This window comes from Mesocricetus auratus, unplaced genomic scaffold (assembly GCF_017639785.1).
Source record: "Mesocricetus auratus isolate SY011 unplaced genomic scaffold, BCM_Maur_2.0 Super-Scaffold_100001, whole genome shotgun sequence".
Lineage (NCBI taxonomy): Eukaryota > Metazoa > Chordata > Mammalia > Rodentia > Cricetidae > Mesocricetus > Mesocricetus auratus.
The window spans coordinates 13,457,185-13,471,444 of record NW_024429187.1 but is presented as its reverse complement, the minus strand read 5'-3'; the positions used below and the strand labels follow the sequence as shown (position 1 = coordinate 13,471,444).

Genomic DNA, 14,260 nt, shown 5'->3' with positions numbered 1-14,260 from the left:
CAGGTGTACACTGCAGATCATCAGAACGCAGACTACAGGTGTACACTGCAGATCATCAGAACACAGACTACAGGTGTACACTGCAGATCATCAGAACACAGACTACAGGTGTACACTGCAGATCATCAGATCACAGACTACAGGTGTGTACTGCATATCATCAGATCACAGACTACAGGTGTACACTGCAGATCATCAGATCACAGACTACAGGTGTGCACTGCAGATCATCAGATCACAGACTACAGGTGTACACTGCAGATCATCAGATCACAGACTACAGGTGCACACTGCAGATCATCAGCACACAGACTACAGGTGTGCACTGCAGATCATCAGCACACAGACTACAGGTGTGCACTGCAGATCATCAGATCACAGACTACAGGTGTACACTGCAGATCATCAGATCACAGACTACAGGTGTACACTGCAGATCATCAGATCACAGACTACAGGTGTGCACTGCAGATCATCAGATCACAGACTACAGGTGTGCACTGCAGATCATCAGAACACAGACTACAGGTGTACACTGCAGATCATCAGAACACAGACTACAGGTGTACACTGCAGATCATCAGATCACAGACTACAGGTGTACACTGCAGATCATCAGATCACAGACTACAGGTGTACACTGCAGATCATCAGAACACAGACTACAGGTGTACACTGCAGATCATCAGATCACAGACTACAGGTGTACACTGCAGATCATCAGATCACAGACTACAGGTGTGCACTGCAGATCATCAGATCACAGACTACAGGTGTGCACTGCAGATCATCAGATCACAGACTACAGGTGTACACTGCAGATCATCAGCACACAGACTACAGGTGTACACTGCAGATCATCAGAACACAGACTACAGGTGTACACTGCAGATCATCAGATCACAGACTACAGGTGTGTACTGCAGATCATCAGATCACAGACTACAGGTGTACACTGCAGATCATCAGATCACAGACTACAGGTGTGCACTGCAGATCATCAGATCACAGACTACAGGTGTACACTGCAGATCATCAGATCACAGACTACAGGTGCACACTGCAGATCATCAGCACACAGACTACAGGTGTGCACTGCAGATCATCAGCACACAGACTACAGGTGTGCACTGCAGATCATCAGATCACAGACTACAGGTGTACACTGCAGATCATCAGATCACAGACTACAGGTGTACACTGCAGATCATCAGATCACAGACTACAGGTGTGCACTGCAGATCATCAGATCACAGACTACAGGTGTGCACTGCAGATCATCAGAACACAGACTACAGGTGTACACTGCAGATCATCAGAACACAGACTACAGGTGTACACTGCAGATCATCAGCATCACAGACTACAGGTGTGCACTGCAGATCATCAGATCACAGACTACAGGTGTACACTGCAGATCATCAGATCACAGACTACAGGTGTACACTGCAGATCATCAGATCACAGACTACAGGTGTACACTGCAGATCATCAGATCACAGACTACAGGTGTACACTGCAGATCATCAGATCACAGACTACAGGTGTACACTGCAGATCATCAGAACACAGACTACAGGTGTACACTGCAGATCATCAGATCACAGACTACAGGTGTACACTGCAGATCATCAGATCACAGACTACAGGTGTGCACTGCAGATCATCAGAACACAGACTACAGGTGTACACTGCAGATCATCAGATCACAGACTACAGGTGTACACTGCAGATCATCAGATCACAGACTACAGGTGTACACTGCAGATCATCAGATCACAGACTACAGGTGTGCACTGCAGATCATCAGATCACAGACTACAGGTGTGCACTGCAGATCATCAGATCACAGACTACAGGTGTACACTGCAGATCATCAGATCACAGACTACAGGTGTACACTGCAGATCATCAGATCACAGACTACAGGTGTACACTGCAGATCATCAGATCACAGACTACAGGTGTACACTGCAGATCATCAGATCACAGACTACAGGTGTACACTGCAGATCATCAGCACACAGACTACAGGTGTGCACTGCAGATCATCAGATCACAGACTACAGGTGTGCACTGCAGATCATCAGATCACAGACTACAGGTGTACACTGCAGATCATCAGATCACAGACTACAGGTGTACACTGCAGATCATCAGCATCACAGACTACAGGTGTGCACTGCAGATCATCAGAACACAGACTACAGGTGTACACTGCAGATCATCAGATCACAGACTACAGGTGTACACTGCAGATCATCAGATCACAGACTACAGGTGTACACTGCAGATCATCAGAACACAGACTACAGGTGTACACTGCAGATCATCAGATCACAGACTACAGGTGTACACTGCAGATCATCAGACACAGACTACAGGTGTACACTGCAGATCATCAGACACAGACTACAGGTGTACACTGCAGATCATCAGAACACAGACTACAGGTGTACACTGCAGATCATCAGATCACAGACTACAGGTGTACACTGCAGATCATCAGATCACAGACTACAGGTGTACACTGCAGATCATCAGATCACAGACTACAGGTGTGCACTGCAGATCATCAGAACACAGACTACAGGTGTGCACTGCAGATCATCAGATCACAGACTACAGGTGTACACTGCAGATCATCAGATCACAGACTACAGGTGTACACTGCAGATCATCAGAACACAGACTACAGGTGTACACTGCAGATCATCAGATCACAGACTACAGGAGTACACTGCAGATCATCAGATCACAGACTACAGGTGTGCACTGCAGATCATCAGATCACAGACTACAGGTGTACACTGCAGATCATCAGCACACAGACTACAGGTGTGCACTGCAGATCATCAGATCACAGACTACAGGTGTGCACTGCAGATCATCAGATCACAGACTACAGGTGTGCACTGCAGATCATCAGATCACAGACTACAGGTGTGCACTGCAGATCATCAGATCACAGACTACAGGTGTACACTGCAGATCATCAGATCACAGACTACAGGTGTACACTGCAGATCATCAGAACACAGACTACAGGTGTGCACTGCAGATCATCAGATCACAGACTACAGGTGTACACTGCAGATCATCAGATCACAGACTACAGGTGTGCACTGCAGATCATCAGATCACAGACTACAGGTGTACACTGCAGATCATCAGATCACAGACTACAGGTGTACACTGCAGATCATCAGATCACAGACTACAGGTGTGCACTGCAGATCATCAGATCACAGACTACAGGTGTGCACTGCAGATCATCAGAACACAGACTACAGGTGTACACTGCAGATCATCAGAACACAGACTACAGGTGTACACTGCAGATCATCAGATCACAGACTACAGGTGTACACTGCAGATCATCAGATCACAGACTACAGGTGTACACTGCAGATCATCAGATCACAGACTACAGGAGTACACTGCAGATCATCAGATCACAGACTACAGGTGTACACTGCAGATCATCAGATCACAGACTACAGGTGTACACTGCAGATCATCAGCACACAGACTACAGGTGTGCACTGCAGATCATCAGCACACAGACTACAGGTGTGCACTGCAGATCATCAGATCACAGACTACAGGTGTACACTGCAGATCATCAGATCACAGACTACAGGTGTACACTGCAGATCATCAGATCACAGACTACAGGTGTGCACTGCAGATCATCAGATCACAGACTACAGGTGTGCACTGCAGATCATCAGAACACAGACTACAGGTGTACACTGCAGATCATCAGAACACAGACTACAGGTGTACACTGCAGATCATCAGATCACAGACTACAGGTGTACACTGCAGATCATCAGATCACAGACTACAGGTGTACACTGCAGATCATCAGAACACAGACTACAGGTGTACACTGCAGATCATCAGATCACAGACTACAGGTGTACACTGCAGATCATCAGAACACAGACTACAGGTGTACACTGCAGATCATCAGAACACAGACTACAGGTGTACACTGCAGATCATCAGATCACAGACTACAGGTGTACACTGCAGATCATCAGATCACAGACTACAGGTGTGCACTGCAGATCATCAGATCACAGACTACAGGTGTGCACTGCAGATCATCAGATCACAGACTACAGGTGTACACTGCAGATCATCAGATCACAGACTACAGGTGTGCACTGCAGATCATCAGATCACAGACTACAGGTGTACACTGCAGATCATCAGATCACAGACTACAGGTGTGCACTGCAGATCATCAGATCACAGACTACAGGTGTACACTGCAGATCATCAGATCACAGACTACAGGTGCACACTGCAGATCATCAGCACACAGACTACAGGTGTGCACTGCAGATCATCAGCACACAGACTACAGGTGTGCACTGCAGATCATCAGATCACAGACTACAGGTGTACACTGCAGATCATCAGATCACAGACTACAGGTGTACACTGCAGATCATCAGATCACAGACTACAGGTGTGCACTGCAGATCATCAGATCACAGACTACAGGTGTGCACTGCAGATCATCAGAACACAGACTACAGGTGTACACTGCAGATCATCAGAACACAGACTACAGGTGTACACTGCAGATCATCAGAACACAGACTACAGGTGTACACTGCAGATCATCAGAACACAGACTACAGGTGTACACTGCAGATCATCAGATCACAGACTACAGGTGTGCACTGCAGATCATCAGATCACAGACTACAGGTGTACACTGCAGATCATCAGATCACAGACTACAGGTGTGCACTGCAGATCATCAGATCACAGACTACAGGTGTGCACTGCAGATCATCAGATCACAGACTACAGGTGTGCACTGCAGATCATCAGATCACAGACTACAGGTGTACACTGCAGATCATCAGATCACAGACTACAGGTGCACACTGCAGATCATCAGCACACAGACTACAGGTGTGCACTGCAGATCATCAGCACACAGACTACAGGTGTGCACTGCAGATCATCAGATCACAGACTACAGGTGTACACTGCAGATCATCAGATCACAGACTACAGGTGTACACTGCAGATCATCAGATCACAGACTACAGGTGTGCACTGCAGATCATCAGATCACAGACTACAGGTGTGCACTGCAGATCATCAGAACACAGACTACAGGTGTACACTGCAGATCATCAGAACACAGACTACAGGTGTACACTGCAGATCATCAGATCACAGACTACAGGTGTACACTGCAGATCATCAGATCACAGACTACAGGTGTACACTGCAGATCATCAGAACACAGACTACAGGTGTACACTGCAGATCATCAGATCACAGACTACAGGTGTACACTGCAGATCATCAGAACACAGACTACAGGTGTACACTGCAGATCATCAGATCACAGACTACAGGTGTACACTGCAGATCATCAGATCACAGACTACAGGTGTACACTGCAGATCATCAGATCACAGACTACAGGTGTGCACTGCAGATCATCAGATCACAGACTACAGGTGTACACTGCAGATCATCAGATCACAGACTACAGGTGTACACTGCAGATCATCAGATCACAGACTACAGGTGCACACTGCAGATCATCAGAACACAGACTACAGGTGTGCACTGCAGATCATCAGCACACAGACTACAGGTGTGCACTGCAGATCATCAGATCACAGACTACAGGTGTACACTGCAGATCATCAGATCACAGACTACAGGTGTACACTGCAGATCATCAGATCACAGACTACAGGTGTGCACTGCAGATCATCAGATCACAGACTACAGGTGTGCACTGCAGATCATCAGAACACAGACTACAGGTGTACACTGCAGATCATCAGAACACAGACTACAGGTGTACACTGCAGATCATCAGCACACAGACTACAGGTGTGCACTGCAGATCATCAGATCACAGACTACAGGTGTACACTGCAGATCATCAGATCACAGACTACAGGTGTACACTGCAGATCATCAGATCACAGACTACAGGTGTGCACTGCAGATCATCAGATCACAGACTACAGGTGTGCACTGCAGATCATCAGAACACAGACTACAGGTGTACACTGCAGATCATCAGAACACAGACTACAGGTGTACACTGCAGATCATCAGCACACAGACTACAGGTGTGCACTGCAGATCATCAGATCACAGACTACAGGTGTGCACTGCAGATCATTAGCACACAGACTACAGGTGTACACTGCAGATCATCAGATCACAGACTACAGGTGTGCACTGCAGATCATCAGATCACAGACTACAGGTGTGCACTGCAGATCATCAGCACACAGACTACAGGTGTGCACTGCAGATCATCAGATCACAGACTACAGGTGTACACTGCAGATCATCAGATCACAGACTACAGGTGTACACTGCAGATCATCAGATCACAGACTACAGGTGTGCACTGCAGATCATCAGATCACAGACTACAGGTGTGCACTGCAGATCATCAGAACACAGACTACAGGTGTACACTGCAGATCATCAGAACACAGACTACAGGTGTACACTGCAGATCATCAGATCACAGACTACAGGTGTACACTGCAGATCATCAGATCACAGACTACAGGTGTACACTGCAGATCATCAGAACACAGACTACAGGTGTACACTGCAGATCATCAGATCACAGACTACAGGTGTACACTGCAGATCATCAGCACACAGACTACAGGTGTACACTGCAGATCATCAGATCACAGACTACAGGTGCACACTGCAGATCATCAGCACACAGACTACAGGTGTGCACTGCAGATCATCAGCACACAGACTACAGGTGTGCACTGCAGATCATCAGATCACAGACTACAGGTGTACACTGCAGATCATCAGATCACAGACTACAGGTGTACACTGCAGATCATCAGATCACAGACTACAGGTGTGCACTGCAGATCATCAGATCACAGACTACAGGTGTGCACTGCAGATCATCAGAACACAGACTACAGGTGTACACTGCAGATCATCAGAACACAGACTACAGGTGTACACTGCAGATCATCAGCACACAGACTACAGGTGTGCACTGCAGATCATCAGATCACAGACTACAGGTGTGCACTGCAGATCATTAGCACACAGACTACAGGTGTACACTGCAGATCATCAGATCACAGACTACAGGTGTGCACTGCAGATCATCAGATCACAGACTACAGGTGTGCACTGCAGATCATCAGCACACAGACTACAGGTGTGCACTGCAGATCATCAGATCACAGACTACAGGTGTACACTGCAGATCATCAGATCACAGACTACAGGTGTACACTGCAGATCATCAGATCACAGACTACAGGTGTGCACTGCAGATCATCAGATCACAGACTACAGGTGTGCACTGCAGATCATCAGAACACAGACTACAGGTGTACACTGCAGATCATCAGAACACAGACTACAGGTGTACACTGCAGATCATCAGATCACAGACTACAGGTGTACACTGCAGATCATCAGATCACAGACTACAGGTGTACACTGCAGATCATCAGAACACAGACTACAGGTGTACACTGCAGATCATCAGATCACAGACTACAGGTGTACACTGCAGATCATCAGAACACAGACTACAGGTGTACACTGCAGATCATCAGAACACAGACTACAGGTGTACACTGCAGATCATCAGATCACAGACTACAGGTGTACACTGCAGATCATCAGATCACAGACTACAGGTGTACACTGCAGATCATCAGCACACAGACTACAGGTGTGCACTGCAGATCATCAGATCACAGACTACAGGTGTACACTGCAGATCATCAGAACACAGACTACAGGTGTACACTGCAGATCATCAGAACACAGACTACAGGTGTACACTGCAGATCATCAGAACACAGACTACAGGTGTACACTGCAGATCATCAGATCACAGACTACAGGTGCACACTGCAGATCATCAGCACACGTGCTACAGGTGTACAGTGGAGAACATCAGCACACAGACTACAGGTGTACACTGCAGATCATCAGAACATAGTCTAGGACATACATTGCATTTAGTCATTTTGTCTTTTGGTTTCAAAGAGTCCTTGGACAGATGTAGTCTAAGCTTAAACACTCCTGCAGAAAGCTGTGTAGCATGAAAAATAAAATGCTGATATTAGGGTTCAAGCTGAAGATCAGAAAAGCAAAGTAGCCAGTCATTAGCTCTCAGCTCTACCTTCAGGCTGAAAGGGCTGATCCTGTCTCCATGAGCCTCAGACAGCTGCCTCTCCTCAGTGTGCCTGGAGAATTCAATGCGTTCCTATCCTCAGTGTGCTTGGAGAATGAATGCCAGCTCTGAGACCCTGTTCCTGTTAAACACCTCTCACGAGCCCTGGGATTGAAGACATGGTCCCTGTTGTTCTTTTAGACTGATTCAGTCTCATGGAGCTCCTGGGTGGCTTAGACTCAGAGAGATCCTCCTGCCTCTGTCTCCTAGGTCCTGGGATTAAAGTGTGGCCACCACTGCCTGGCCTTTATAGCTAACTGGTATGGCTGCTGTGCTATTTGATCTCCAGTGACTTTAATAAATCATAAACAATATATCATCACAGAGCTGACTCTACCCTTGCTGTAGAATATACGTCATATTCTTGCATCTACTGTGTGTATTGTAGGACAAATGGAGTAAGGGATTGTGTAGGGTTGTTAGTGGCTAAGATGTTTACTGTAAGGGAAAGATTTTTCATTTTATTTTATACACTTTGACATTATATTTGAAATAGAGATATTGGTACAAGCCAGATCTTAGTGCATCAAAGGGGACCAGGGAAACTGGCGGTGGATCACAGTGGTAGAGCATTTGCTGGCATGCTCAGCACCACACAGAAGCGAGAGGAAAAACAAGGACACAGAAAAGATGGAGGAGGATTAGCAGGGCTCCCGTCCAGCTGGGTTATCCTATTGCACCTGATCTCTTACTGCCTCGTGTACATGTACACCGCACACATGTGTGCCTTTTTCATATGGAGCCCCAAGGTTGGCATCAGGATCCACCTTGTATGGTGAGGCAGGATCCCTCAGCTGAACCCAGACCTTGCAATAGAACTGGTCTAGTTAGACAGCTACCTCTAGGAATTTCTGTCTCTGCCCTCCCAGGCTGACGTTACAGGAAGCCACCAGACATCAACAGAGGTTGTGGGGACCTCAACTTTGGTCCTCACACACAATGGTCGCTTTAACCACCTAGCCATCCCCTTGGCTTCTAAAGTATTCTTTTCCAGAAAAGTTCTTTGCCGTTTTGATTTAAACTTACTTTTATCCAGATTATTCTTGTAATAATACAAGGAACCCAATATGTGGTGCAGGATAATGCTCTTGTTCACTGTAAAGATTTGTTACTCATATTGGTTTAATAACATGCTGATTGCTGATTGGCCAGTAGCCAGGCAGGAAGCATAGGTGGGGCTGCCAGACTAGGAGAATTCTGGGAAGAGGAAAGGCAGAGACAAAGTCACCAGCCAGTTACAGAGGAAGCAAGATGAGAATGCCTCACTAAGAAAAGGTACCAAGGCACGTGGCTAAATATGTATAAGAATTATGGGTGAATTTAAGTCGTAAGACCTAGGTGGTAATAAGCCTGAGCAATGGGCCAAACAGTTTATAATTAAATGAGCCTCTGTGTTCTCTGTGCTTATTTGGGACTGAATGGCTGCAGGACCTGTCAGGACAGAAACTCCCATCTACAAATATTCCAGTGACTGTGACTTTCCTAAGACAGGCTCTGTTATGTTTTTCTCTTACAGCAAGCTAGTACCTTAGCAGATCTGGACAGTGGGAACATGGAAAAAATCATCCAAGATGAGAATGTTACCCTGTATGTGTGGGCAAACCTAAAGAAGAATCCCAGGTACTCCCCGCACCACTTCCCCACAGACAGCCGCGTTTAGTAGGCTGGCTTCAAAACATCAGTTTCTATGGGAGTCATTGTATCCCAGTGTCTAGTGCAGATGTGCTACAGTGAATGCCATGAGTGGTGCACATGCATACATGTAGAAGAAACACTTGTGTGCATACAAACAAACCTTTTTAAAGAAGTTAGGCGCCCTCTCCCCATCCTCGTCCTGTGCCAAAGCCAGCCTTGAACTGGTGAACCTCCTGCCTCAGCCTCCCCAGTGCTGGGATCGCAGGTGTGTGACATCGGGCCTGGCTCTGAACTTCATTTTTGATGTTCCATAAAAGGAGGGAACAAACTACTTTCCAAGTTGTATTTTCTACAAAATGCTGTGGTTCCTATCAACTTCAAGATAATGTGTCAGGTTTTCTGCTGTTTAATGCCACAGAATCATGAAAGAAATTCATCTCGGGGAAGATGGCATGCTTTCCTGCATGAGATGACATGCTCTCCTCCATGAGATGACATGCTCTCCTCCATGAGATGACATGCTCTCCTCCATGAGATGACATGCTCTCTCCTCCATGAGATGACATGCTCTCTCCTCCATGAGAGGACATGCTCTCCTCCATGAGAGGACATGCTCTCCTCCATGAGATGACATGCTCTCCTCCATGAGATGACATGCTCTCCTCCATGAGAGGACATGCTCTCCTCCATGAGAGGACGTGCTCTCCAGGAGATGATGCTCTCCTGCAGTGAGGAGTAGTGGGGGATGTACTGTTTGACTTTCTCCTGATAATGATAGGAAAGGATTCCAAGGAATAATCCAATGCTAGCCTGGCTGAGAACCCAGATATCAACGTGTGGTAGGCACTGAGAGAAGTCTGGGGTGGTATTTTTGGGAGAGTCATTGGTGAAGAATCAGTGTTTTCAGTGTCATAGATTTTTCTGAGCAAGAAATATGTTCACATATGTGCAAGGGTCAGTTGAGGCCTCTTAGAGTTCATTTAGGGAGGCCTCTTCCTCCTCCCTGTCCTCACCAGGAAAATCAAAGCCCAACTGATACCTCTGGTAAGGTGGGCAGTAATTGAAACTATAGATGATCAGGTATAGAGAGTGACAAAGAAAAGATGGCCCGGTGGAGCACTGAGCGGCTCCTGGGGAGGAGTGTGGATTGGAATCCAAGGATGCTTTGAGAAGCACTCGGTCCCAGTGTTGCAGGTAAATGGAGTAGGCGCAGGACACAAAAAGAGGGGCATTGAAACAAACACCCTCATAGGTAGCGTGGGACCAAGACCTTCTCCAGACTGATCCTCCTCTTTTCTACCCATTTCTGACAGGTATCGAAGTGTGAAATTCTCTGGAACACAAATTGGATTTGAAATCCCAAGGATACTGGCTACAAGTGACGTCGCCCTTCGGCTTCTACACACACGCTATGACCATGTGACCCCCCTGTATCCCACCACTGTCACTGAAGAGGAACAGGTCCCCACAGCAGTGGAGCATTTGAAAAAGGAAGAGCCTGTAGAAAAGGCCCCCACCAATGAAGAAAAGGTCCTCACTGCAGAAAAAGCCATCATCCAAGAAGATGAGCTGGAGCCCAGTCAGGAAAGAGAATTTAGCTTGGTCCAAGAAGAGGAGATCAACTTGGTGGCACTAGAGGAAGTGGAAGTACAAAGGGTAGGACACTGTCTGCCTGCCTGCCTGCCTGCCTGCCTGCCTGTCTGTCTGTCTGCCTGCCTGCCTGCCTGCCTGTCTGTCTGTCTGTCTGCCTGGTAGCAATCCTCCTGCTTCAGCCTCTCAAGTGCCAAAATGCTGACCTGAGACACTTAACTCAGGCTGACATTCTAGACTAGGTAGCCTGAGCTGGCCTCACACTTATAGCAATCCTCCTGCCTCAGCCTCTCAAGTGCTGGCCCAAGACACTTAACTCGGGCAGGAGCATTAGCAAGAGCCTGGAGGCTTCTCAGGGTTTTCCTGAGCAAATAGAAACTCATTAGAAGCCCCTTTCTTGCCCGTGCCCTGGTTTCCAGTGTCTTTCTCCCTGCCACTCCCCGTCAGTGTTTACAGGAGCAGCTGCTTCAGCCTTCCAGTTCTGCATTTCATGCATCGGCTGCTGCAGAGTCGCAAGGTCAGGGCTCAGGGTGCTTGTACATGTCCACCCCTTCAAGGCAGCCTGCCCCTGAATAGAAACTTACAGCAAGGGTTTGTGCACCCTGCAGGAGTTCCCATTTTCTGCCATTTCTCCAGCATTTGACTTTCTGAGACATGTTATTTTTGCAACATGGTCTCACCATGTAGACCTGGCTGTCTTGGAGCTCACTCTGTGAACCAGCCTGGCCTAAAACTCACACAGAGACCCGCCTGTCTCTTCCACCTGAGTGCCGGGATTAAAGGTGGGTGCCACCAGGCAGGGCTGATTGACTACCTTGAGACACAGCACATCTAGGAGGTCCTGCTATCTCTGGTGTGTCATTTGAGCAACTGAATAACCACAGACCCGGGGTTGGGGAAGGCTCAGCAGGGAAGGTATTTGTTATGTAAGCACGGTGACCTGAATTCAAATCATAGCACCCGTGAAAACATCAGAGTGTGGCCACACATGCACGTGCAACCCCAGCGCTGTGAGAGAACAGATCTGGGATCCACAGGGCTTACCGGCCACTATCCTAGACCTGAGAGACCCCGTCTCTAGGGAATAAGGCTGAGGTTGGTAAATCAGGACAGTCAGTGAGTGCCCCCTCTGCCCTGAGTACCTGTACACACACAGACATACACATCACACACTATTAAAAATGACCACACTCCGGCCGTTGACTTCTGCTCCCTTTCCAATCGTCAAGATTTTCACACCACATTTTGTGTTGGAACAGCTTTGGACTTGAACACTTCTTTCTCCGCTCAAAGCCGTTTTTGCCGCTACAGCCCACTAGAACTTGAGAGGACCCCAAAACCTCAGTGTGAGTGCACAGTATATTGATTTGAAAGGTGTGTTTTCTTTAAGTATGGGGAGAGTTAAGGAATAGACGGTGTGTGAATTTGAGATAAAGAGGTGAGTTGTTCCTGAATGGCTCTGTGGACAAAGGGACCTGCAGACCCAAGTCCATCCCCAGGGAGTTCATGCCTGAATATTGACCTCTGACCTCCACACATGTGCCGTGGCACAACACATGTGCTCACACACAAACACACATCCATACTATTCACAAATAAATGTAAACACTTTAAAACTACTCTGGGTTACTTGACAGTCCAAGAACATGTTGCAAATCCTGTTTGAAATGCAGCAGTTGTACCAAGAGGGTTAAAGACCCTAGAACCTAGAGCAATAGAGAAAGTGGGTACAGGTGACTGTGTTTTGTGTGTTGAGTGTAGCAATAGAGAAAGTGGGTGCAGGTGACTGTGTTCTGTGTGTGAGTGTAACAGGATAGAAAGTGGGTGCAGGTGACTGTGTTCTGTGTGTGAGTGTAACAGGAGAGAAAGTGGGTGCAGGTGACTGCGTTTTGTGTGTGAGTGTAACAGGAGAGTTGAAGAGGCATGAAGGGAAGAGAACCAGAAACCTGGGCAGGGCTGCTGCAGAAGTGGGGAATAACCGCTCTCCCCCATCTTTAGAAACCCGTCAGTTCTCAGGAGGCAGAGGCATGTGGCTCAGTGTGAGGCCACAGCCAGTCTGGTGTGTGTGCCAAGACTCTGCCTACAAAACAAACTGATAGAAACATTTCTTTAAGAAATGGATTCTTTGTTTGGCTTCATTTTAGCTCTGTGGGTGGTAGCCTTCTTGGGGTACAGCACTTCTGGTTATCTTTCCTTCCCAGGGCAAGGGAAGGTTGTACCCCACGCCCGGCAGGTCACGCGTGACAGCCTGATCTGCTTTAACTGTAAGGCAGGAAGCAGTATGTTGCATGTGTGTTGGAGGAGGGTGTGGAAAATCATCTCTGAACCCAACATCATTCCAGTGTCACTGAAAATTCAAAACAAAGAGAAGTGAGGTTAGCTTCCAGGGTGTCAGGGGTTGCCTTCCTGAAGACATGAAAATGAAGAGCTAACGAGAGGCCTCTGTGAGAGTCCCTAGGGCAGGGGCTCTCAGCCTTCCTAACACTGCCACCCTCTAATACGGACCTCATGTTGTGCTGACCCCAACCTCAAAATTACCATCATTGCTGCTTTACAGCTATAATTTTGTCAAAGTCTTTTGCAGCATCTAATGAGATGATCATATAGTTTTTCTTTTGCAGTTTGTTTATATGGTGGACTACATTGATAGATTTTCTAATGTTGAACCATCCCTGCATTCCTGGGATGAAGCCTACTTGATCATGGTGGATGATTTTTCTGATGTGTTCTTGAATCCGATTTGCTAGTATTTTATTGGGTATTTTTGCATCGATGTTCATGAGGGAAATT

General features: G+C 47.2%; 1 protein-coding gene across 2 annotated transcripts in view; it reads left to right on the top strand.

Annotated features, from left to right (window-relative positions):
* Window positions 1–14,260, top strand: part of Dnai7 (dynein axonemal intermediate chain 7) — a 56,490-nt gene that overhangs the window by 23,188 nt on the left and 19,042 nt on the right. For both annotated transcript variants that reach the window (XM_040743594.1, XM_040743593.1), the window contains 2 exons: window positions 9,762–9,865; window positions 11,194–11,536. In XM_040743594.1, the coding sequence (XP_040599528.1) occupies window positions 9,762–9,865; window positions 11,194–11,536 (447 nt within the window). The remainder of the gene's footprint in view (window positions 1–9,761; window positions 9,866–11,193; window positions 11,537–14,260) is intronic.